The following is a 21,549-nucleotide window of genomic DNA, read 5'->3' on the forward strand; positions in this document are numbered from 1 at the left end:
CTTCACATCTTAAAATAACACAGATGCCTCAGAGAGTGGCATGATCTTTAGTGACATTTTAATTCTGTTGGCACACTTTGGAATAGCCAGCTGGGGCATCACAGGCAGACTTCAGTTTTAAAGCCTTGTAGATACCACCTAAATGCCAAACTTTTGACTAGCAAAATAATGCATTTATATGTAGATATATGTAGATGAAACACGTGGTAATCAGAAGTGCCTCACAGTGTATGCCGGTAATTGTGAACAGCTGCATTGTTCTAATGCAATATTTTGTTAAAAGTTTTCTTAACTCTTCGACGCCCCAGAATACATGTCTTTCTCTGGTCTAAATATTACTCATGGGTTTATATCTATGCTTTTTTTTTTTTTTTTTTTTTTTTAGGATACAGAGAATCATTTGGGATGCATTAGTCCTTGATTATATTCTATCAAGGGAGTGGAAAGTATAAGCAGACTCATAGACACTTAAAAAAAATAATCCAACCCCATTCTCACACAGCAAACGAGCAGTATCTCACCCTGAGGATCTTTGCTTTGGTGTCTGAAAACAAGCATCACTGTCGCAAAGTTGTGTAGCGTTTGTGTGTGGTGTCTGATATGTTGCACCGCTTCCTTCCTGCAGGCTTTAGCTGTATCTGAAATATACAGTGCTGCTACAGAAATACCTCATTTTCTGTTTCAGCTTGATTACTGTTCTTTGTATACTGTTGGCTGCTCATTGCTCAAAAAGGGGAAAAAATGCCTGGCCAAATCTTGATGCAGTTTACAAGGGAGTAGGCGAGAGTATTGAAGGGCAGGGCGCTTGAATGTGTCAACATGAGCTGTCTGGCTCCATGTGTTAGGCCTACTCCCTGGCCTGTTTCCATGGAGTCTGTAATATAGGCTCTGCGAGGCATTTGTTAAAAGAGGTAATGATAAGTTTAGATATGGCAGAATTATTATTTTTTTCTTGGAACAATCGTGCCTCTCTTAGCGGGTAATAAATTACTTCTCAAATTTTGCCTGCTCTGTTTTTATGCCAGGTACAGTTATTAAGTTAGAGCCTGCCTGGCCCATGCGGGCAGTCTGAAAATGTTGCGTTTGATTCACTGAAAAATGAAAGCCTTTAAGCTGTATGTACCAGCAACTTGATCCAGTAACTGGACAGGATTTTATGTGGTATGAGGGTATGAAACACTCAAAGTTCTCCTGTCAAGTGACTGAACCAGAAGTTGAGAGGCATCAACTTCTGACAAAATCTTCTTAGTTTCTTGGGGGGCATATTTTTGTTAAGAAATACATAGCCTGCATATACTTTATGCCTGCATAAAGCTAATCAAATATGTTATATGACTGAGATGACAGGGATAGTTTAATTGATCACTTTCTGTATTTGTTTCCCTACAAATTGCTTCATTTTACTTTTATTTAAATAGCCAGAGGTATCTGTTTTGTGCTTATTACTTTATTTTAAAAGCATTAAACGTAGGGTGATTAATTAAAGATGAAGATGAGAAAATTGAAGGTGACTTAATCGTTATGTTGTAACAAACCACTAGCAAAATGGAGACAAGAATCCTGGAGGTGCTCTAGCCTCTCCTAGCGTGCCAGTGCATAGTTATACAAATAATTGGTAGTAACAGCTATTCTGTGCCTGTTGCTGAGGCATGTTTTGTGCCAGTGAGTGTTTGAGGACTGGAACAAAAAGTTGAAGAAATTCTTTCACCATGATCTAAACCAGTCTTGTCATCATCGTTGTCATCATGCTATCTGTGTCTTGTTTTCCCCTTGGGGTTTTTATTAGAGGAAGCCTGCAGCAGCCTCCGATTCCACTGCAGAAAGTTATGTCATACAAAGGAGACCAAGAGCAAAGCTGTTAATTTCTCAAACTAGGAAATACAGGGAAGCCTGTGTGAGGAGCATTGCTTTGGCAGTCTGATGTCCTTCGTGTGCACTGTAATTTCCTAAGTGATACAGAAGCACAGATCTGACTTTGACTGCATTACCAAATTACAGACAGCCTGATTAAGAACTTCTTGAGGCTGGCATGACTGTACCATTTCTAGTGCTTTGGGATATTGAGCAAAACTTTTTTTCTTTCTTCTTCTTCCCTATACTGGTTAGGTAAAGAGAACTGTTAGTAGGAAGGTATCAGACAGTCAAGAAAATGATCACTCTCTGCAAATGTTAGGCAAAACATTGTTGCTGCTGCTTTTGAGTCTCCAATGCTAGTGTTAAGTCAAATGTCCATTGAATTCAATAGTTTAATGAGACTGCTAGAAAAACAGCGAGCTTGAAGAATAGCTGTTTGACCCAGGTCCAAAAGTTTTCTGATCAAAAAGTTTCTAAAGCCCTGTTGGTTTGCTTTCCATAACCTGAAGTAGCCTTGGGATTTGGCAGTGGCTCAGCATGTGCATGTGCAGCGATGCTTCCTGCGCTCCCGGCCAAGTCCAGGTTGCATTTTGGGAAGTTGAAACACTTCTTAGATATGACCTTTACTTATGAATTTGAATAGTATGTGAATATATTTGAGAGTGAAACTTCTTCAGAAAATGTGGAGGGGTGTATTTAATATAATCTGGATTGTGTAATGTGCTTTAATGGCGTTTATTTAAAATCTCATTTTAAAAATTCTTCTTCTGTTATCCCAATGTTAGGAGTGGGAAAAGAACAGTTCCCACTGTTTGCTCTACTATGGGTTCCATATAGCTCAGAATCTGGTAATGTACAGGTTGTTTCCCTGACCCAATGATGCCCAAGTCCATCCTACCTCAGTCCACTGTGTGATCGGTGTCACTTTTTCCTTCATAAACATGCATCTCATTGTTTGGGTGCCACAAGTGATGTTAGTTGGCTCTATTTACACTTTTGTTTTTCATATACAGAATATGGCCCACACCTGTTGCTTTCCTTTGAAAAACCACATCTCTCTGACATGCATAGTTTATGATGCTAACTTGCAGGCATTCTTTAATTATAAAAGGATATGTGATGATCTGTCAAGGGACAGTTGTCTCTAAATGGATTAAAAGAAGCTTACTCAGTTTAAATACGGGCTGTGCCCTTCATACGCTGAAAATAGTTCAAGTTAGCTTGAACTGGCTAAATACTATACTTAATACCTGTGCAGGTAACTTTATTTTCTTGATTTCACATCGTTAATTTTTGCGCCTCTGTGAATGTGGGATGTAAAGAATAGAAAAAACTCGAAGGTAAATATGTGAACTGACTGGTGGTGTTAGAGAAATCGTTCCTAAGCATCAGCTCACAGGAAAGAATGAGACACTTTAAATAAAACCTGTCCTTTGCTGGTCAAGATCATCTCTCAGCTATTGAGAATCAAAATGGCAGTGTCCTGACTCATCAATAAGGCTCTTGCTACCTTCCTGTAGTAACGAGTGGGATGAGAATAAGTTAATGATTGGCTGTTCGGAAAATAAATATCTTCCTGAAAGATAGCGGTAGTATCATGAAAGTCTAACAGCATAAGAAAGATGGGATTTTTGGTAATGTTGGGAAGAGCAGGCAGGTTTTCAGGAATACAGGATTTTCTAGAGGTCTGAACCAAAGCTACATGCAAGTTGAGAGCCACCACTGCAGGTTGAACTAGGTATGTATCTGTCACACCACCTAAAAGAAAGGTGAGTAGTAGCTGCAGAATCAGGCATCTATTAATAGCTGAATCACACAGCTGCACCATTTTGAGGGCTTATTTTCCGCTCTGTTTTTGAAAAATTACTGCCTTTGAAAAAATCCAGGGTATTGTCAGTAGAAAGTCATGTCTGTGGTGCAGAACCACAAAACCCCATGAAATAATAAAAACACATATTGTGCCTGTCAAATGTTGCTTGCTCACTTTCGTCTTGCCTTATAGCCAAAGTAATGTTTGCAGCATTCTGAAAAATCTCACAGGGTTTGTAAAAATCAGATGTTTTGTATCTGTTTTGCATCAGTGAATAGTTGCCCACAAAATCAGTTAACTGCTGCATATGCTGTGAGCATGCTGTGAATGCTATTCCTGAAGTATTTTGAGCTGAGGATAAAACCTACTTTTTCTAAAGGTAGGCTGCAGGAAGGGAGAAGTCTTTATTTAGGTGGACTAGTCGGAATCATGTGGGATTATTATTTTTTTTTTCTTCTTTCAGTTGTTGCAAACAGCAGAAGAATTACAGCACTCTGCTTTATGCACCTTTACTTAATGAATGTGGAGTTTCCAGTATAATTGGTTCCTTGGCCAGTTTACTGACTGCAGGAATTAGGAGGTCACTGCTGCTGTTTGATCTTTCTTGCTTAGCTTTTGCAGTAAACAAGATAATTTCCAGCTCCGGTTTGTACTCTGGTGGTGGTTGTTTGGCTTCCCTTTCCCTTAAAGGTGTGGCCAGGCTAACTGGAGGTCTTCTAGATGCAGTACCTGGCAGTTTCCTTATGTCTTTAAAATTGCAGTTGTTAGATATCTAAAGCTATAGTAAACAGCCATGTCCAGGCATAAACAGCTTTTCTCAGCATGTTAGACCTGCTGTACGTGCTGCTAAGCCAGTAACATATAAACAATACGCGGAAATGATAAAGGGCAACAAAAGCAAGGACATGTAATAGAAAAATTAACTTCTTCTGGCGAGTGCAAGTTCATTAAATTGATCCTGTAATAGTTCTGTAATGTGGTTTATACTGCTTCAGCTCTACTATCCACAGCTGCCACCCCACCTCACCCCCCCACCCCCTGTGATGGTGTCCCCTTTGGGGGGGGCTTGGGGGAGCCCTCCTAAACACACCTGCTGCAGTGAGGACTGGTGCAGGTCCATGCTGGCTTTAGTGTCCCTGCAGTGGAAAGGCCTGTGGTGGTCCTTGTGTCACAGCCTGGCCCTGGGCTTGTGCACGTCAATGTTTGTCCCTTGCTGCAGGGGTGGCATAGGAGAGAGGTGCCTGAAGGAGCAAAATGGGAAAGAAAATTTGGTTGTTTGGTGGTGGGTCACACTCAGCAGTCATACAAATGCTTAAAGGTATTCCTGACCTTAACTGGAAAGAATAAAAACCATAGCATATCCTATTAAACCCAACAGAGTTCATCATTTTTGATGTATTTAGCATCATGTTTCTTTATTGGTGACTCCTGCCATGCCCCTGGCTTTTCTGGACCAGCCCCAGAGTCCATGATTTTCCTGACAGCCACGCAGTTGCTGCAAGCTCTCCTCATGTCCATGTGGTTGAGTTGATAGGAGGTAGGGAAGCAGCTGGGATTTGGCCAAAGACACCTGGGCAGTGCTCCTGGGGTCTGGGTGGGTGACATTGCTTTCCACGCTGGTGACCTTGTGAAGGACATGGCTCCTCTTTGTAATTTCTGCCTGACGCCTTGGAAACAGCTTTAGTCTCATTTGGTTAACGATGTTTCCAATATGTTTCTCAGATTTTCTTGAAGCCATGGATGGGTGAGACGCTACATGGAGGAGAGATGTGCTTGGCCCCCATAAGAATTAAAATATAATAATCTAATGGCTCTCTAAATTGCCAGATTCTTCATTTGAGAGAAGAAATGTTGATATAAATGCTCATTCCCAAGGATGCCTTTAAGGGGCGGTGGGGGAATCCCAAAGACGGCTATGTTGGGGATTGGGGGCTGGTTGTCATGAATTTCCAGTTAAAATAAATATGCCTGCTCTTTCAAGGATATTTGGGCTATGTTTTAGACAAAGGTAATTTAAACATTAGTCACCATATTGAGGAAAGCACTGGAAAAAAATAATATAATGTTTATTTTGGGATCTCCTAAATTATAACCTAGATTTGATGACAGGCTGAAGTCAACATGAAGTTGAGCTGTTTTTGCTTTTTTTTTCTTTTTGAGGTCTTTGGAGGACTGACTATGTCTGCAAGTCATTTAAACCTAAGCTTTTCATTAAGCTGGCTTTTTTTAAAGGGTAGCTTGCTGTATTACAATTAGTATCTAAAAAGCATTTATAAGGAAAATCAGATGTATAAATTCCTCTTTAGCAAAAGCCCGGGTGTAGTGGTTGTTTTTGTCCTGTTATATGCACCTAACTGTTATGTGGATAATGTTACTTGGCACAACAGCTTTAAGAAAGCTTAAAGAAAAGAAAAAAATCAGTTTATAACAAAGTGTAAGTGACAAACATTACCTTCAGTGATGCAGGTAATTTCTAAGGAGGTCTTATATACAAGCCATTAGTTTTCCTATCACTTGTGAGCAGCCAAGCAGTGGCAGGATGGGATTGGTGCCTACTGAGCTCCATCATTCAGACACACTGAGCTACCCCTTGTGTGCAGGCTGCTTTATAACTTTTCTGGGACCGAGGGCAGGGGTCTGCCGTACAGGGTGGTAAGGCTCCAGCCGTACTTGGTGCTGGGGGTGCTTTACCTGTTGGAGCTCTAATCAGGGGAGTCATGGGCAGGTATGGACAGATGTGCCCCCCTAGTCCAGTGCTGGCCATGTGCATGGGCTCTCCAGGTTTCTAAACCTTCTGCCTTCACGGGAGCAAGAAGAACATTTTTAAAAGTCTCTGGTGGTCAGAAGATGAGATAAATTCCACAGTATTTTTTTCTTAGGTTTTTTTTTGGGTTTTGGTTTTGCTTTAATAGAATAAAATATTATCTGCCTGCACTTAAACTCTCTTTACAAATGCATTCAGTAGGGTTGCTACAGACCACAGGAATGAGACTATGAGCAGTGGTTGCCTTTGGGAGGTCTCGAAAACAACTAATCCTTTGTGGGTAGGAATACCAAAGCAGAGGGCAGCTTGTTTCTCTCCTAAAATGTCAGCACTGTTTATTTTAACACATAATGATGAAATCCCAAACCTTATTTAAATTGAAGAGGGGGACATGTATGTTTGATTTGGCCAGATATCAAATAGCCAGTAAAGCAAGAACATAATTTTTCTTGCTTTTACCTGACCTAGTGCTTCACTGTAATCTGGTGTGCTGGGGGAGTGCACAGTGTGAGGGTGTAAAGGTATTATATACCATATGTAAAATGCTGATATGCACATTATGTTAATTCTCCCCGTTTAAACTTACTGAAAGTGTAGAATCTGTTGAGGGTGACTCATGAGCTAATGTTCCCAGGCTAAATATAGTGAGGTAAGGCGTTAAGTATTATCTCGAAGTACTACTATGTTAAGAAATAAATACCAATATTCTTAGTGTACTCCATTAAACATACTTCATCAAAGGGCATCAAGCCCAAAAATTATAAGCTGTTTAAAGTGGCTTATCATGCTGAAGAGTTCCTTTTCTGAAATTTTTCACATGCAAACAGAGCATCCACAGAAACTCTTTTCAATGTTTTGTTCATGCTGAGACAACCGTCTCCCACTGTTTGCATCTTAATGTTTGAATTATCATAACTTTATGAGCTGCATTTTGTAGGGCAAGAGAAGAAAGAGTACATTTGTAATGTAAGAATTAATTTCCAGAATGAGACGTTCGTACCAAGACCCTTGGAGATGTATGGTATCTGAAATACCATTATGCATCCCATCTTCTCTCCCTTGTATTGCTGGTTTGAAGTTGCCATTTGCTCCATTAAGTGGGCAGTGAGCACTGTTGTCTGCATTGTTTGATTGTAATTAATATTCCCATATTTGTCATAATTTGGTATGTTCCACTAAATGAATACTAACATAATAAACTAAAACAAAGAAAATGACTTAAGAAATGTTGGGAGCCATCGGTTGGGATGTTAGCAAGCATGGTGACTGGAATACAGATTTGAAAACATTGCCGTGTTTCTTAAGGGGAAAAAAAAAAAAAGTAGTAATCTCCTTTTTGCAATGACTGCAACAAATTCCAGTACTTATTGAGTAGTACCTAACAATAATTTTTAATGCTTTGCCATGCCTTGGGATGTGAGGGAGCTTTTCAGCTTCAAGGCCACTGGTGCTTGTCCTGGCAAGATTGCTGAAGTGCTCATTTACTGACTGGTGTTGCCCAGGGCAGTGTGTATGTTTCCACAAAACTGTGGAAAATGTAGTTGTATGTTATATTAGTGTATATAAGGCAGCCATTTCTGATGGTGTATGAGTTGCAACAAGAAGCAAGCTTAAGAATGTTTTTGCTTTTCTATTGTTGTGAGTCAGAACAAGGTTGGTAAGAAATGAATTATGTCTGTGATAGAGAAGGGTCTAAAGGAAAAAATATATTTATTTGGATTGTTCTTTTTTCTGTACTTTAAACTGTATCTGCATTTGTTTTTGTTCAGATAACCCCTAGTGAAAGTCGTGGCTTGTTATATATGTTAAATGTTTTCTGCCTGTCATTTTTTTCCCCCCATGATTTGGCTAATTTACAAAAAGCAAATTCATTTAGCTTTCTGCCCTGTCAGCTCACTATCAATAAAATGAAGCAAACCAACAGAACTGCAGACTACAATGGCAAAACTAAAAAATAGTTTTTTAGAAGGAAGATCTGACCAGGAGCTTTTCAGGGATGTACTATCTGCTGCCTAAACCTGTATCCTGATTGATCAGCTGGGAAAAAGGAGTCAGTTTTGAAAATGGGGGTGGGGGTGAGCAGAAATCCTTTCTTCCTTCCTTCTATTAAAAAGGTTCAGTTCAGAACAGCAAATACAATTTTATGGAAAATCTTCCAGCCTTGACTTTGTTTGGTGGACTTGGCCGTGTCGGGGTTGTGGTTCGACTCAATGTTCTTTAAGATCTTTTAATGATAAACCTAAATTAATTTATAAATTAATTTATAAAATTAATTTATAAATTCATTTATATAAAATTCATAAAATTAATTTATGAAACCTAAATGATTTCATGAAGGTCTTGCAGCTTCTTTTATGAGCAATCCTCATAGTTACAGAGATGTGAAAACCCCAAATGCAGTACCTGTGTTGATACTGGTATTTTCTTCTCCCCTTGTTTATAGAGGGGTTCATAAACACAGTATCTTGTGAATTTTTCATTGAGTTCGGCATCTGCTTTTTAAGTTATAAATACAATATAGTCCCTTTACTAAGGAGCAGAAGATCTGGGGATGGTGGGACTTTAAATGGAATTTAGAGGAGAGATGGCTGCAAAATACCTCTTGGATTTTAGGTTCAATGAAGCTTTAGGATTTATTGACTGAGGGTTTGGACCTCTATCGTATGGTTGTACACACAGAACAGCTGAGACTTATAAAAAAAAATATCCTGCTTTGCATTGTATTTATTTCCATAATGCTAATTATTGAGATTACAGTGGTTTTGTTGATGATGGGTCTTTGGAGATGATGTATCAAGTTGTACTCATTGCAGAAGCATGAAATACTGGAGCTTTAGCTTTATTAATGGATTTTTCCAGTTATCGGAAATTTTAGAAGAGTTGTGTTGAATTGCTTCTGTGTTCTGGTTTTCATTTTTTTTTTTGTGGTTTTGTTTTTTTTTTAATGAGTGAAATACTTGGAAGAGGAATGAATAAAAGGAGAATTTGAAGAATGAATAGTTTCTGCTGGACACAGGGCTTACAGCAAAGAGCAGACTAATTCATTTTCCTAATAAGGCTGCACTGGAAGTTGGAATGTTTTGAATTGCATTAAATGTCATGAGAGTATTTATCAGCCTGTGGTATGTTTAGAGAGCAAATTTGATCATGTTTGGTTGAAATTAACTGTTTATACAGGCTAAATATAGGTAGGTTTTTTAATGAAAGGCTAAACATCTTTGATGTAGAAGCCTGTGAAAAAGCTTTGTGTGCTTTCCTTTTCAGTATTGGGCTGTCAGTAAGTGATGGCTGCCGCTTCTATTTTTGTTGTCTATAATAATTCGTATGAAGCTAGAAACTGTAACCATTTGCCAAGGTCTTTTGTGTGAGTTGTTTATAGTAAGCATTTATATTGAGCTTTTATGTCTTTGCTTTGTTTGTATGTTATTGAAAATATTGCATAAGCTAATATACTGAACTGCTAGTTTTAAATCATTTAGAAAATAGCCTGCTTTAAGCCATCCTGCTTTTCTAGTAAATGGTAAGAGCAAGTGTGTTATCTCATTTTGAAAGCCTTTCCAGTCAGCTATTCATAACACTTTCAAAGTGACCAAACCAGCATGAAATCCTAATATGTTTAATTGTGAGGTGGCAAACAAAGTGCTAACAACTGAGAAAATGTACAAGATTCTCCAGTTGAATTATTTTTTGCTATGCAATTTAGTAGCATCTATCAAAATCTTAAGGGAAATAGCCCTAAAGGAAGTATTTTCTTAAATGTATGTGTTGGCTGTGTTTTGCTGTTCAGCTTTAAGTGCGCATTTCCTTTAGTACTGTCTTGTCTAACCACTGTGCATTTTTCAGATTTAGATCTTGGTGGCTCAGTTTGCTGGGCAAGCATTTTCTTTACACAATATGGGATAAATCACAGATTTTTAGTCCTATTACGGCCTGAAGTCAACAAGGCCAAGTTAAACTGTTTCCAGTATGTCTGGGACACACAAATTTATGTCCTTGTTTCAAGTATGTTTGAGGGAAATAAAAGTAATGTCATGCTGTGTGACTCCGATGTTAAAAGAACATTGGGAATTTTTCAGTTATCGAGGCTTTTTTTCACCCTTTTTTCCCATTTCTTCTTTTTGTATGATGTTTTTGAAGACTGTTTTCAGGTCATCTTGAAATAGTGGTTTGAAATCATTTTGCTGTACTGATGAATGCAGAGCAATCTCATGCATTGCAAAGTCAATTTCGATTATTTTGTAAAAAGAAAAAGGTTTAAGTACGTTCCTTTTATGAAACTGAAATGACAAGGTCCAGCATTAGCAAAGAGTTGTTTTTTCTCAAGCATGAAACATGGTAGTTGGCTTGAATAATGAATATTTTTCTATTTCTTACTGTTAAATCAGCTTAATAAATACATAAAACATTCCAAGTTACTTGGAATAATTGTACCTAAGATACAGAGTGAGATGCATGTTTCCTTCTAACTCTGGTCTTAAAAAAGAAAGAAAAGTTTCCATATGTATTGGCTTTCTTTTCCTCTTCTTGCTTTTGTTGGTGCAAATTGACAACTCTGCAATTAAGGGTGATTAATGATGCACCCCAGTGCTTTGGAGGGCTGGAGGTCACCCTTCTCATAGGCTGCACGCTCTGTGGGAAAGGGGAGCACAGACCTGTTCCTCAGAGCAGACAAAACCCTCTCTCTGTTGAGAATTACTGTTGATGTGGACATAATGTGTGTCAGCAGCAATGCACAAATGGTGAAGGCAAAGTGCAGGAGATGATCTTGTGCGCTGCTTTTTTTTGTTTGTGTTTGGGTTTTTTTTTCCCCCGCATAGTGTGTGGATTCTGTGTCTCTCCCTTTTTGGCTACTGGACCTGCAGCAGGATTGCTTTGCTGGCATCTGATGAGCCCTGAGGGCCAAATGGCTTTCACAGAAGGAGTAAACATTTTGAACATAATTAGTTTAAAAAACAAAACCAAACCAAAAACAATGGAGGAGAAAAAAAAAAAAAAGGAAAATAAAAAAAGTTTTTAAATGTACCAAGTGTGCCTAATCCAAATATAGCTCTCCATGTTTTCCTGGTAGAAATGGAAAAGCTGGTTTGTACAATACAGGTGTGTAAAGTTGTAGCCTCTGTTAGCTGATCTCCAGTTAAATAAACCTTTTTGCCTCCCTGACAAATTATCTTTTTGAAAATGAGAATCCAGCATCAGTGATTCAAACCCCTCTTTAGAAGCTTTGTCGGAAGCCGAGGTTGTGTGATTTCAGGCAGGATGTGATTGCCGGTTCTCGGTTCATTAAGGATGCCAGCTTTTCTGAGCAGCTACCAAATATGGCCAGAAATGTTTTGAAATGTGGCAAGAAGCCACTTTTCAACTGAAACAACATGAAAAGACTCAAGTATATAAGCAGCAATGTTTGCAGACAAAATGTCAGATATTTTGCTGGTTTGTGTGTTTTGTTTTGTTTGTGTTTGTTTTTTTTTTAATTTTGTGTGTGTGTCTGTATGTTTGCATGTAAGTATATGCAAATCAGGAAAAAAAGTAATCCCAAACCAACCAAATGAGATGCCTTTACCTGAACATGTTGCCAGTTCACTTAAGGTATAATAAAATCTTTCCATTCTTTATCTTCTTAATCCTTTCCATTGCGATACTTCCTCTCCTTCCCACCACCCCATAGCAGTTTCAATGCATCCATTGTTCAAAAGAAATTTTTTGCCATCTGCTGTGGAGTTCAAGTGACACTAACCTTACCTTTGAAGACCAAAAACTGTGCCAAATGTTTGTATTATTTAATTTGCTAAGTACTTTAGAAGGATTTTTGTTGTTGTTCTAAAAGGAAGCTGTTTTAAGCCTGAATGAAGTTCATGGTATATTTAAAACACAATTTATCTGACCAAAGCCTTTGAGTTATGTGACATAGTTTCTTTTGAAAGGAAGGAAAACAATAAGCAAATTGAAGCTGAAGTCTCATAACTGGTGATACGGTATTATGAATTTATAAATCAAATAGTACTTGATGAGAGATGCTAGAGTTCCTAATGTTGTATCTGGATAAATTAATCAAGTTTGGGTTTGCCTTTTCCTTATATTAACAATGATGCTGTAGGTTTGACTGGAATGCTTCTTGTTTCTTTTAGAGGAAACAAAAAGGAATACTTTATATATCTGTGGGTGGATGTGGTGAGCTGGAACAGGGAAATGCTTAAACATAAAATAACTTGGGTTTTATGATTATGTGTATGTTTTTCCTCTTCCAGAGTGGCTTCTACAAAACCTGATCTTGTCCATGTACCAAAGGTATGCTCATCATCACAACCAAGAAATGTAGCATGTGGCACTAACTGTTATTACCCATCTGTCAAACCCTGTTGATAAGCACTGTCATTCAAACTTTTCTTTCAATATAACACGCCTGATTTCCATGTTTTACATAAAAGTATTGTGGTATTTGAATCTTTAAGTGATTTCTGCTCTGCTCCCCCTACCCCTCAAAAAAATATTGAGACACCTGGCAAATGATTATTAAAAAAAAAAAGTTATCTTCCAGATCATGGAACATTTTTTAGAAAGACATTGCAGAAGTTTTTACTCTGTTCCAAAGTGGGAAACTTTAGTAGGGTTTTTTTGGTGGTGGGGTTCGTTTGCAGGTTTTTTTGTTAGTTTTAATGGGCACTGAAATCTTTGTATTTGAAAGCAGCTAATCTAAATACTACAGTTTCAGAGAACAATTCTCCTCACTTTCCTTAAAGCTCCGGGGAATTATTTGTTCTCCATTCTTCTAATGTTTTGTTTTCAAGTAACAGTTTCAAACCCCCCTTTCTGATATGAAGGCTGTTTGCAAACCTGAAAATGCTTACAAATGGCCTGTACTTCAAAATCCTCTCCAGTGGAGGTAAAGATTGTATAGTATATTACTGTTCTGCTGACTGTGATTTGAAAGGCCACAGTTCGGGAACCGCTATGGTAATGCATAGTTCCTGGGGAGGAAAAAAAATTTTGCATTTTTTTGAGAGTTTTGATCTGACAAGTGTATATGAAGATGTTGGAGCACACTGATGGAGTGCAACTGGAAAAGTTCACTGAGCCTGGAAGCACTGGCCTCTAATAAATGAGCTCCAGTGCTCTGGTTCCACTCCCAGCGGCCCTGTCCCCAGATCGATACACGCTGTGTGTGTGTACAGGCGTCCACGATGCTTGTGTGTGAGGAATGTGTATATCTCAAATGGGGTTTGAGAGGTGGAATGTGGATTTTTTTTTTTTAATAAAAAACCACTAATTTTTTCCACATGAGTTACCTGGTGGGTTTTACAATAGAGTGATTCTTCAGTCTCTTGAACTTGATTTGTGGGGTGTCTCTTTTGGGTATGATGAGAGGAGTTAGCGTTATGGGATTTCATATTGATCGTGCATGCTTGGATCATTTTCCTAAAAACGCATGGCTTGGTTTTTTTCCGTACATCTCACGGCTGCAGTCTCCGTGAAGCTTGCTTCTGTGCTTCTTCATTTCACGCTAGGTGGGTTATCTCCCCTGAGAGCTGGGAAGATCCCTGCTGAGGAATGTGCATGCGTTTGGCATGGTTTTGTGTGTGTCTTTTTTGTTTTTCATCTCACATAGGGAGAACCTACAGAAGTAGTTAAGCCTGTGCCCATTGCCTCTGCTGTTGCACCCAAAGTCACTGCCACGGCGAGCGTGGCTTATAATAAGACTCCGAGGCCATTTGGAGCTGTAACCTCCTCCAAAGTCACCTCCATCCCATCACCGTCCTCCGCCTTCACCCCAGCCCAGGCGGCAGCTCCATCCCCGGCGGCTGCCGCCCCGGCCCCGTTTGCTGCACCTGGACTGCATGTTAACGCCAAGCCTAACGCTGAGCAGCGGTCGCCTGCGCCAAGCGCTGCTAAACCTGCAGTTAATGTCCCACGGCAGCCCGTCGCGCACAATGCCGCCTCGAGCGCCTCGGCCGGTGATGGCGCCCAGGATCTGGCTGAGGGGCCGCGACGAGGATTCAGAGAAAACCAGGGGGAGATTAAACAGCAAAATGGGTAGGTGGGATTTTGTTTTTGCTGTGAGGGTCTTTCCTCGCAGGAAAAAAGCCGGGCTTGTTTAAGGGCTAAGCAAAAGCTTGGAGGAGTCATTTAAGCCTCAGAAGCGAATCTCTGAGGAAAGGCTCCCATTTTAAAAGCCATGCTTCCAAGGACCGAGCCAGCCTTTCAGTGCTGACTATTTTTTTTTTTTTTTTCCGGAAGTGACACGTCAGTTTGTAGAGTGTCACAGCTAAATTGAATCAGGACCACAAAACGCTTTACACAATGGGTTGTATCGCAATGTGTTCCAGACCTTACAACAAGCCGGCTGTTAATTTCAATGTCCGTGTCTCGCTGTGTATTTTGACTCCTTGATATAGTTGCTGAAAGCAGCAGGCACTCCAAAATGCAGAGCGGTCTGGCAAGAAGGGTCAGCGGGTGCTGCGATGGCTGGGAACGAGATGCTTTGAGAGAGCAACTGTGGTGCCGGCAGGACCACTGAATAAAGGTCCCAGAATGGAGCCAAAGGGCCAGATGTCATGTTATTTCTCTGCACAACACACAAGAAACCTTAAGATGCATTAAGGGAAGCTGTCAGGGTTAAGCAGATTTTGTGCACCATTATAAAGTAAATACCTCACCTTTAAATGTTACCTTTACCCTAAAAAAGCAACACAGATTCAAAATTTGAGCAGTTTTCATGTTCAAGTGTAATTGTTTATGTTTAAGTGGATGCGGGACACCTAACATTTAAGGAACTGTAAGGCCACATAAAAGGCTTGTACTGTATCTGGTGTAGCATCTAGACAAGTAAATAATAGACTAGTGAATTAAACTGAGCCCAGCAGCAATCCTGGGCACTCAGACCTGCGCCGCCCTGTTTTGGCAGCATGCTTTTGGCCGGTGCCACCTTGGGCTCTCCCAGAAATTCCTGGGCAGGGCTGGGGAGCTGCAGTGCCCCAGGGATGGTTCCCAGTGGCTGCTGCGCCACTGGGAGAGGCGGCGGCTGGGTGCAAGCGGTCCCATGCCCCTTGGCCTGTGTGCCCAGCAGCATCGTCCGGCGGATTGAATTAAGTAACAAAAATGTCAAACCTGGGCTTAAAACCTAAAAGCTGTGGTTACTGTTTCCCATCCCTCAAAGGAAAAGGGCTGGAGGTTCTCGCCTCTGCTGTTCTCTCAGTATATAAAGTGTATGAAGAACCCTACAGAAAGGCAAACATCGACATCAACTAGGATACAGGATAAACTGCAGTTTCAGTTGAGCTTCTCATGCGGAAAAAAAGCTTTTTTTAGGTACCTATTCCCTTTATATTGCAGTATGAATGTTTTCCATATGTGGACTCATATAATGCAGTCTGTATGCATTTTATATAATTTTTGTATGCATTTATACTGTTGTCATGGTAATTTCCAGCCCTTTCTTAAACAGATGATGGCAGGCGTCCACACTGCCTAGAAGTGGGATGAAATCTGGAGATCCCAAGGACTTGCAATGCTGGTAGACTTGTTGAATACACTTCAAGAAACCATCTCTTATCTTTCCAAGAATGCTATTTTAGCAAATAAGTGAGTAAAGAGTATTCAAAAGCAGCAATTAGTACTGAAAAAGAGGAACAATAGCAACAAAATTATGTCTCCTGGAAGCGCTGCAGGCATAGAGTAAGCACTTCACAATCGAGATAGAATGGCTGGGTGAGCGTTATGTGCCCTGTGTTATGGTGAGGGGATGAATAATACTGACTGAAGAGTACCACAGCTGGCAGGTGAAGAAATCCCTGTTTCACTGCCAGCCTTGCAGATCTAGTTTGGGAAAGCCTGAAAACATGTAGAAGTGTAAAAACCTACTTTATTTTGCCACCTTCCTTACAATAGTGTGTTTGGGCTAACTGTCTTGCAATCCTAAAACAGAAAACAAAAGAGCAAACAAAAACCTCTAAAGTGATTATATTGGTTTGCTGCTACACTACTTAGTTTTACTTAGAAAAAATACATTTCTACAGTTATGCTTAACTATCGCCCCAATTAAAATGAAAACATTTGGACATGAAATTTAAGAAACATTGATTTTTGGAATAATCGCTCAGTCTAATTCCATTTTGTTTCTGTGCTTTGCATTACTTTTTTCTTCTTTTTTTTTTTTTTTTTTTTTTTTTAGAAAATAAGACAGCTTCTATCTTGTTCATAGGTAACACTTTTGAGTAAATGCAGTTCTTCAGACATGTACCTTGTTGTACTCAGAATTTCCTCCCTTCTTGACTCCCCTCAAACCACGTTCAGGATACAAACTATTTGACTTTACTTCAGGATGGGGAAGGAAGTTTTGTTTCCCTTGTTTAGTTCTGGCTCAGAAAGAAAGCAATTTGCCGTCAGTAGGCTGTGTGCAATTACACTTTTATTGAGACCTTCTTGCCAGCTCTTGCATGAAAATGTGCCTGCTGCTTAAAACAGGTAAGACGTCCACAGACTTTACTCAATTTAAGCTCAGCTGGGCTAAATTTTTCCCTTGTAGGTTCTTTTGATGATTGTAAGTTTGACTTACATGATATATGGCTTTACCAGAGCTTGGATTTGGAAACTCCTTTAATATTTCAAGAAGCAAAGAACATATTAACACATCAAATACTTTTTTTTTTTTTTTTTCCCTTGCAGATAACAACAGTGATAAAGTTAGTATCAACAGCACTGGAGCTGAATTATGGTCGTTCTTCCTGTTGGAATAACCAGCATGTATTCTTGTTTTGCAAAATTATGGCTCTTACAGAGTTTTATATTTAAATTTTGCAAAACAGCTTCGGCTTTTCTTAGTAACTTCTTAGCGTAGTAAATGGTTTTGTCTGCATTGGACATGAAGTGATCTTGCTTGTCACTGTGTTACATTTTCCGGCTTTTTTTTTTATTCCATAAAACATATGTTTGGTGTTTGTGTGTATTGATAAATTCTTGGTGCACCTATGGCTAATTGGTGTTGGTAATACAACTAGTAAATGGTGAAATACAGTATAAAAGCACAAATGGTTTGAGGACTATGGAATGAAAGGCTGGATAGCGAATTCATACAACAAAAAAACCACAAGTAACATCTGTATACTGTGATTTATACCTATTAGGGATGATAAACAGAATGAGATATTATTGGCATTTTTCTCCCCTTGCCGCAAGGCTGGGTTAAGGGAGAGCCTGTCTCGTGGAATTTTCCTTTGTCTCTGGCACCACCTTGTTGCCTCAACGAGTCATTACTAGTAGACTCTTTAGCCTTAAAAAAGGGACCGGGGGATCCACAAGAGAAGTCAGCAGGATATTTTGTTTATCATACCACTTTCAACAAATGTGAAAGACTACTTATTTCACTGTGGTAGTTGCTAGAATGTGGTAAACTGCATGTTGATAATGACATTTCCATGTAGTTTCACACCTTTAATTACTGCTTTAATTGTCAGTTTTTATTTTTGCTATTAACTGTTTTGATGCTTTACTTGATTTTTCTCTGTACTACTTCTACTCCATCCTGGAAATACCACTGCCTTTGTTTCTGTACCTCTCCCTCTTCAGTAACTTTGGTATGTGATATACGTACTTCACTAATGCTGTGTGTCAATAAACTCAGCCTTTTGATGCAGTTTTGTATGATACCTTTCACATAATTCTTTCAAGTATTAAATATTCTTTTAATCTTAAGCATTTACTAATGCATTCCATTGAATGGGCCTAATTCTTACTTGTTGACAATAATTTACATCATTACCACTCATATTTTCTACCTTTCTTCACCAGAAATACTTTGGACATTAAAAGTACAGTGGGGAAGTAGTGGCAAAAATACAAGTGACTTTTAAAGTTTGGGGGTTTTTTTGGTATTTTTTGTTTTGTTTGTTTTTTAATTATTATTAGAATTGTTTTGTCTTAGGAGCTAGTTTTGTACAGTTAATTGCCTGTAAATTACTTAAAAATAAATGAATGTTTTAAAGGTCTTAAAGATTAATGCTTTGGGATAACAGACGTAGAATTTGGGAGTAATATATATATAGTATGAATCTTCTGTTCTCTTTTCCTAAACTGATCAGTGCCATGACTTGTTCTTTACATTGCTTACTAAAAACAAAACTTTAAAATCCTGTATTCTTGCAGTCTGCTAGCGGAGGGATCGATAACAGCGTATAGGTTTCTGTGGGGGAAATTTCTAGATAAAACCATCACCCCAGTTTTTTGATTTTCAGGGAGGGTATCGAGCATTAAGATCTCCGTGTTATGCTCCAGAGCATCACTGTCTATGCTTCTAAGGCTGGGCTGGTTCTGATCCAGGTTTTGCCAAGTGCAAAAGACTTGGCATGTGCTGGGTGGCCTCGCACGCTACTGGTGCTTTGCCCCTTATGAACGAAGGGGAGGGTTTGTTGAGGGGCACCTGGTCAGAACTAAGTAAACTACCCTGCTTTACCAAAACAAATTCCCCTTTCATCCCTGTGAGGAAGTCACTGCGAGTTTAATTGAAGTATGGAAGTTCTGTGCTGCAGGTCTGGTAGCAGAATGACAATATCGCTATTAAACTGGATTTCAGTGCCCTTTCCCACAAAACTAATTCCTTGGCATAATACGCTACACTTCTGTTTCAACTTTCTGACTTCTTTTTTCTTGTTTTCTTTTTCTCGTTTTCCTGTTTATGCTGGGGAAACTTTCTCTTGCTGTCTTACTCTGTCATCTCCAAGGAAAAACCCACCTAAACGGTAAAGGTTTAAACATGTAAATGTCTTTGTAATACTGTTTTTTACTGTCTCAAATGTGAAATGTTCCAGCAGGGAACAAGTTAAAATATTGCAGTTGGGTTAGGGTGATTATAAAGCTGTGCTTGGTTCAGAGAACTGAATCTCTGTTCAGGTGTGCCTGTAGAGCTCACTGTTGCACATCTGCACCCAAACACAGAAGCCGCCTTTAATCGCTGGGAAAAGTCACAGTTCTGCCCGTGTCTTTGTAGCTACCCCAGCCCCGGTGGTCTCTCAAGCTTTTTGTTCACTGCTGTCTCCTCTCCTTGATGCAGTCCCCCGCGGAAGCACATTGTGGACACCTATACAGAGTTTTACCACACACCCACCCACAGTGATGCCAGCAAGAAGCGACTGATTGAAGACACCGAAGACTGGCATCCCCGGACGGGCACCACCCAGTCCCGCTCTTTCCGCATCCTTGCCCAAATCACTGGCACTGATCATAGTGAGTAGTTTGGTGTAAATGAAATAAAAGTAATGGCCTTAGGCAGACAGATGTTTTTAAAAGCTGGGGGCAGGGGTAACAGTAAAGGATTCAGTATCCTCTCTTGCTTTTTCCTTCTTGGAAAGTAAATCCAGTAGGCAGAATTTTGGTGAGCTCTTTAAAAGGGAAAAGGTTGGAGAAGACTGTAGTAGGAAAATATTTCTGTAAACTTCCTGCAATTGCTAAATAGCTCTGGACATACATGTTACTGGCCATTATTCCCAACTGAGTCGAATATTAATACGTTCTAGATAAATCTTAAGATTTCCACTTCTCCTCCCAAAGACTTTGGCAGACACGTATTCGTTGTTTCTTCCCCCCCTCCCCGTATCACCAAAATGGCCATGTTTCTGTTCAAATTCAATGTTCCAGTTAAAATAAGGCGTTGTGAGGCATGTAGAAAATTTTTGAGTGTCATTCAAAGGCATGGGATCTGCAATAATTTAACCAATCAGAAGCATAAAACCATAGTTGCTCATTTTATTCCCACGTCATGTTTCCATCCTCGTGTGATTACATATACTGTAGATGAAACAGATAACATGGAGAAGGTAATTTCCAGTCATAATTTTATGGTAAAACTTTAATATTATACTGTTAATTAAAATTAATTGGCTGAGATCTGTAATGTCATGTAAAAGCCACCAGAAGCGCCATCAGGTGATTTGGGCTCAGTCGTGTTCAGACTGAGTCAGCCAATGTAGAGGTGATTACTTCATTTTTCTGCTTTTCACAGCTAGTGCTGCAATAAACAAGGCAGTGAGGAAATTGGGGACCCCCTCCCCAGGTGCAGATTTGTTTAAATCGGCTATTGATTCTCTGGTAGAATTACTCGCCAATGATAACGTCTCCCCAAACAAGGATTATTGCCCACGTGTGATGAATATTCTGGACTTGGACAGTTACCTGATTGTTGTGTGGCTCTGCATTGTGCTGGTGTATTAATGGATCATTGTCTGTCTTTGGATTCCCTTCATTAGTCCTCGTAAGGGCAGAATGTGAGACCAAAACATCAAATAACACGTCATCCAGTACTGATGATTTAATCGTGTTGAGAAATGTTGTAAGAAAGTGACTGCCACTACATTTGTCGAACTTAAAATCAGGGCTGGGAATTTACATTACCCCACGTGCAGTCCTCTAGCACCTTGGCGGGTCACAGCCTGGCTGCAAACAGACGTTTGGATTATCACTTGATATAAACCCGCTGGATGGTCATCCAAAAGAAATGCCTCCCAGCTTCCATTCATCTTCCCCTTCTCAACTTGCCTTCCTCAATGCTAGTGTGGAGAGTGGGCCAAGGGCAGAGGCAGAGAGCAGCAGAGCCACCTTTCGGCAGTCCTGCTGGCAAAGGAGCTCCTCAGGTTTGTGGACATACCCCGTGTCTGTTGGGGCATGTTCAGAACCCAGGAGTCCTAATGAGCCTTGTAATGTCCTGCTGTGGTGAATGCATTGGCACAGGGGAGAACCTCCATGTACAGTGGTGCAGTACCTTAGAAAATAAACATTTTCTCTTTTCTTGCAGTGAAAGAACCAGAACATGAAGGTGCAAAGAAGACTAAGTGAGTTGATGTTTTACATTTTTATTACTTTAGTACTTTGCATGTCTGAATTTTTAACTGATAATGTTTGGTGCATTTGAGTGACACGTGGGTGTTGAAAAAATGCTGTTTCTCTTTTTTGCCTTCTACTTCAGCATGTAAAAAAATTTTTCTGAGTAGACCAACCTTTTAAAATTTGTTGGTGTGGTCCAGTATTAATGTTTATGCAGGAGTTTGAGATTTTCCATAAACTTGGACTGATTTCGTTTTCTGTACGAGGTCAGCCTGTCGACATGTTTTCCTTTTCCTAAATTTAAATAGGCGTTTTT

At 39.6% G+C, this 21,549-nt stretch overlaps 1 protein-coding gene across 9 annotated transcripts in view; it reads left to right on the plus strand.

Annotated features, from left to right (window-relative positions):
* The window catches only part of PDLIM5 (PDZ and LIM domain 5), a 132,997-nt gene that overhangs the window by 59,854 nt on the left and 51,594 nt on the right, over positions 1-21,549 (plus strand). For 6 of the 9 annotated variants that reach the window (XR_008825702.1, XM_056360899.1, XM_056360985.1 and 3 more), the window contains exons 4-7: positions 12,674-12,713; positions 14,032-14,456; positions 19,468-19,640; positions 21,205-21,241. Coding sequence is in view for 8 of the 9 variants with exons in the window: in XM_056360899.1 (XP_056216874.1) it covers positions 12,674-12,713; positions 14,032-14,456; positions 19,468-19,640; positions 21,205-21,241 (675 nt within the window). In the remaining variant the exon portion in view is untranslated. Of the gene's footprint in view, positions 1-12,673; positions 12,714-14,031; positions 14,457-17,087; positions 17,105-19,138; positions 19,157-19,467; positions 19,641-21,204; positions 21,242-21,549 lie in introns of all 9 variants that reach the window. The other 3 variants (XM_056361070.1, XM_056360692.1, XM_056360784.1) reach the window with 2 other exon arrangements.

The sequence above is a fragment of the Falco biarmicus genome, chromosome 1, assembly GCF_023638135.1.
Source record: "Falco biarmicus isolate bFalBia1 chromosome 1, bFalBia1.pri, whole genome shotgun sequence".
NCBI lineage: Eukaryota > Metazoa > Chordata > Aves > Falconiformes > Falconidae > Falco > Falco biarmicus.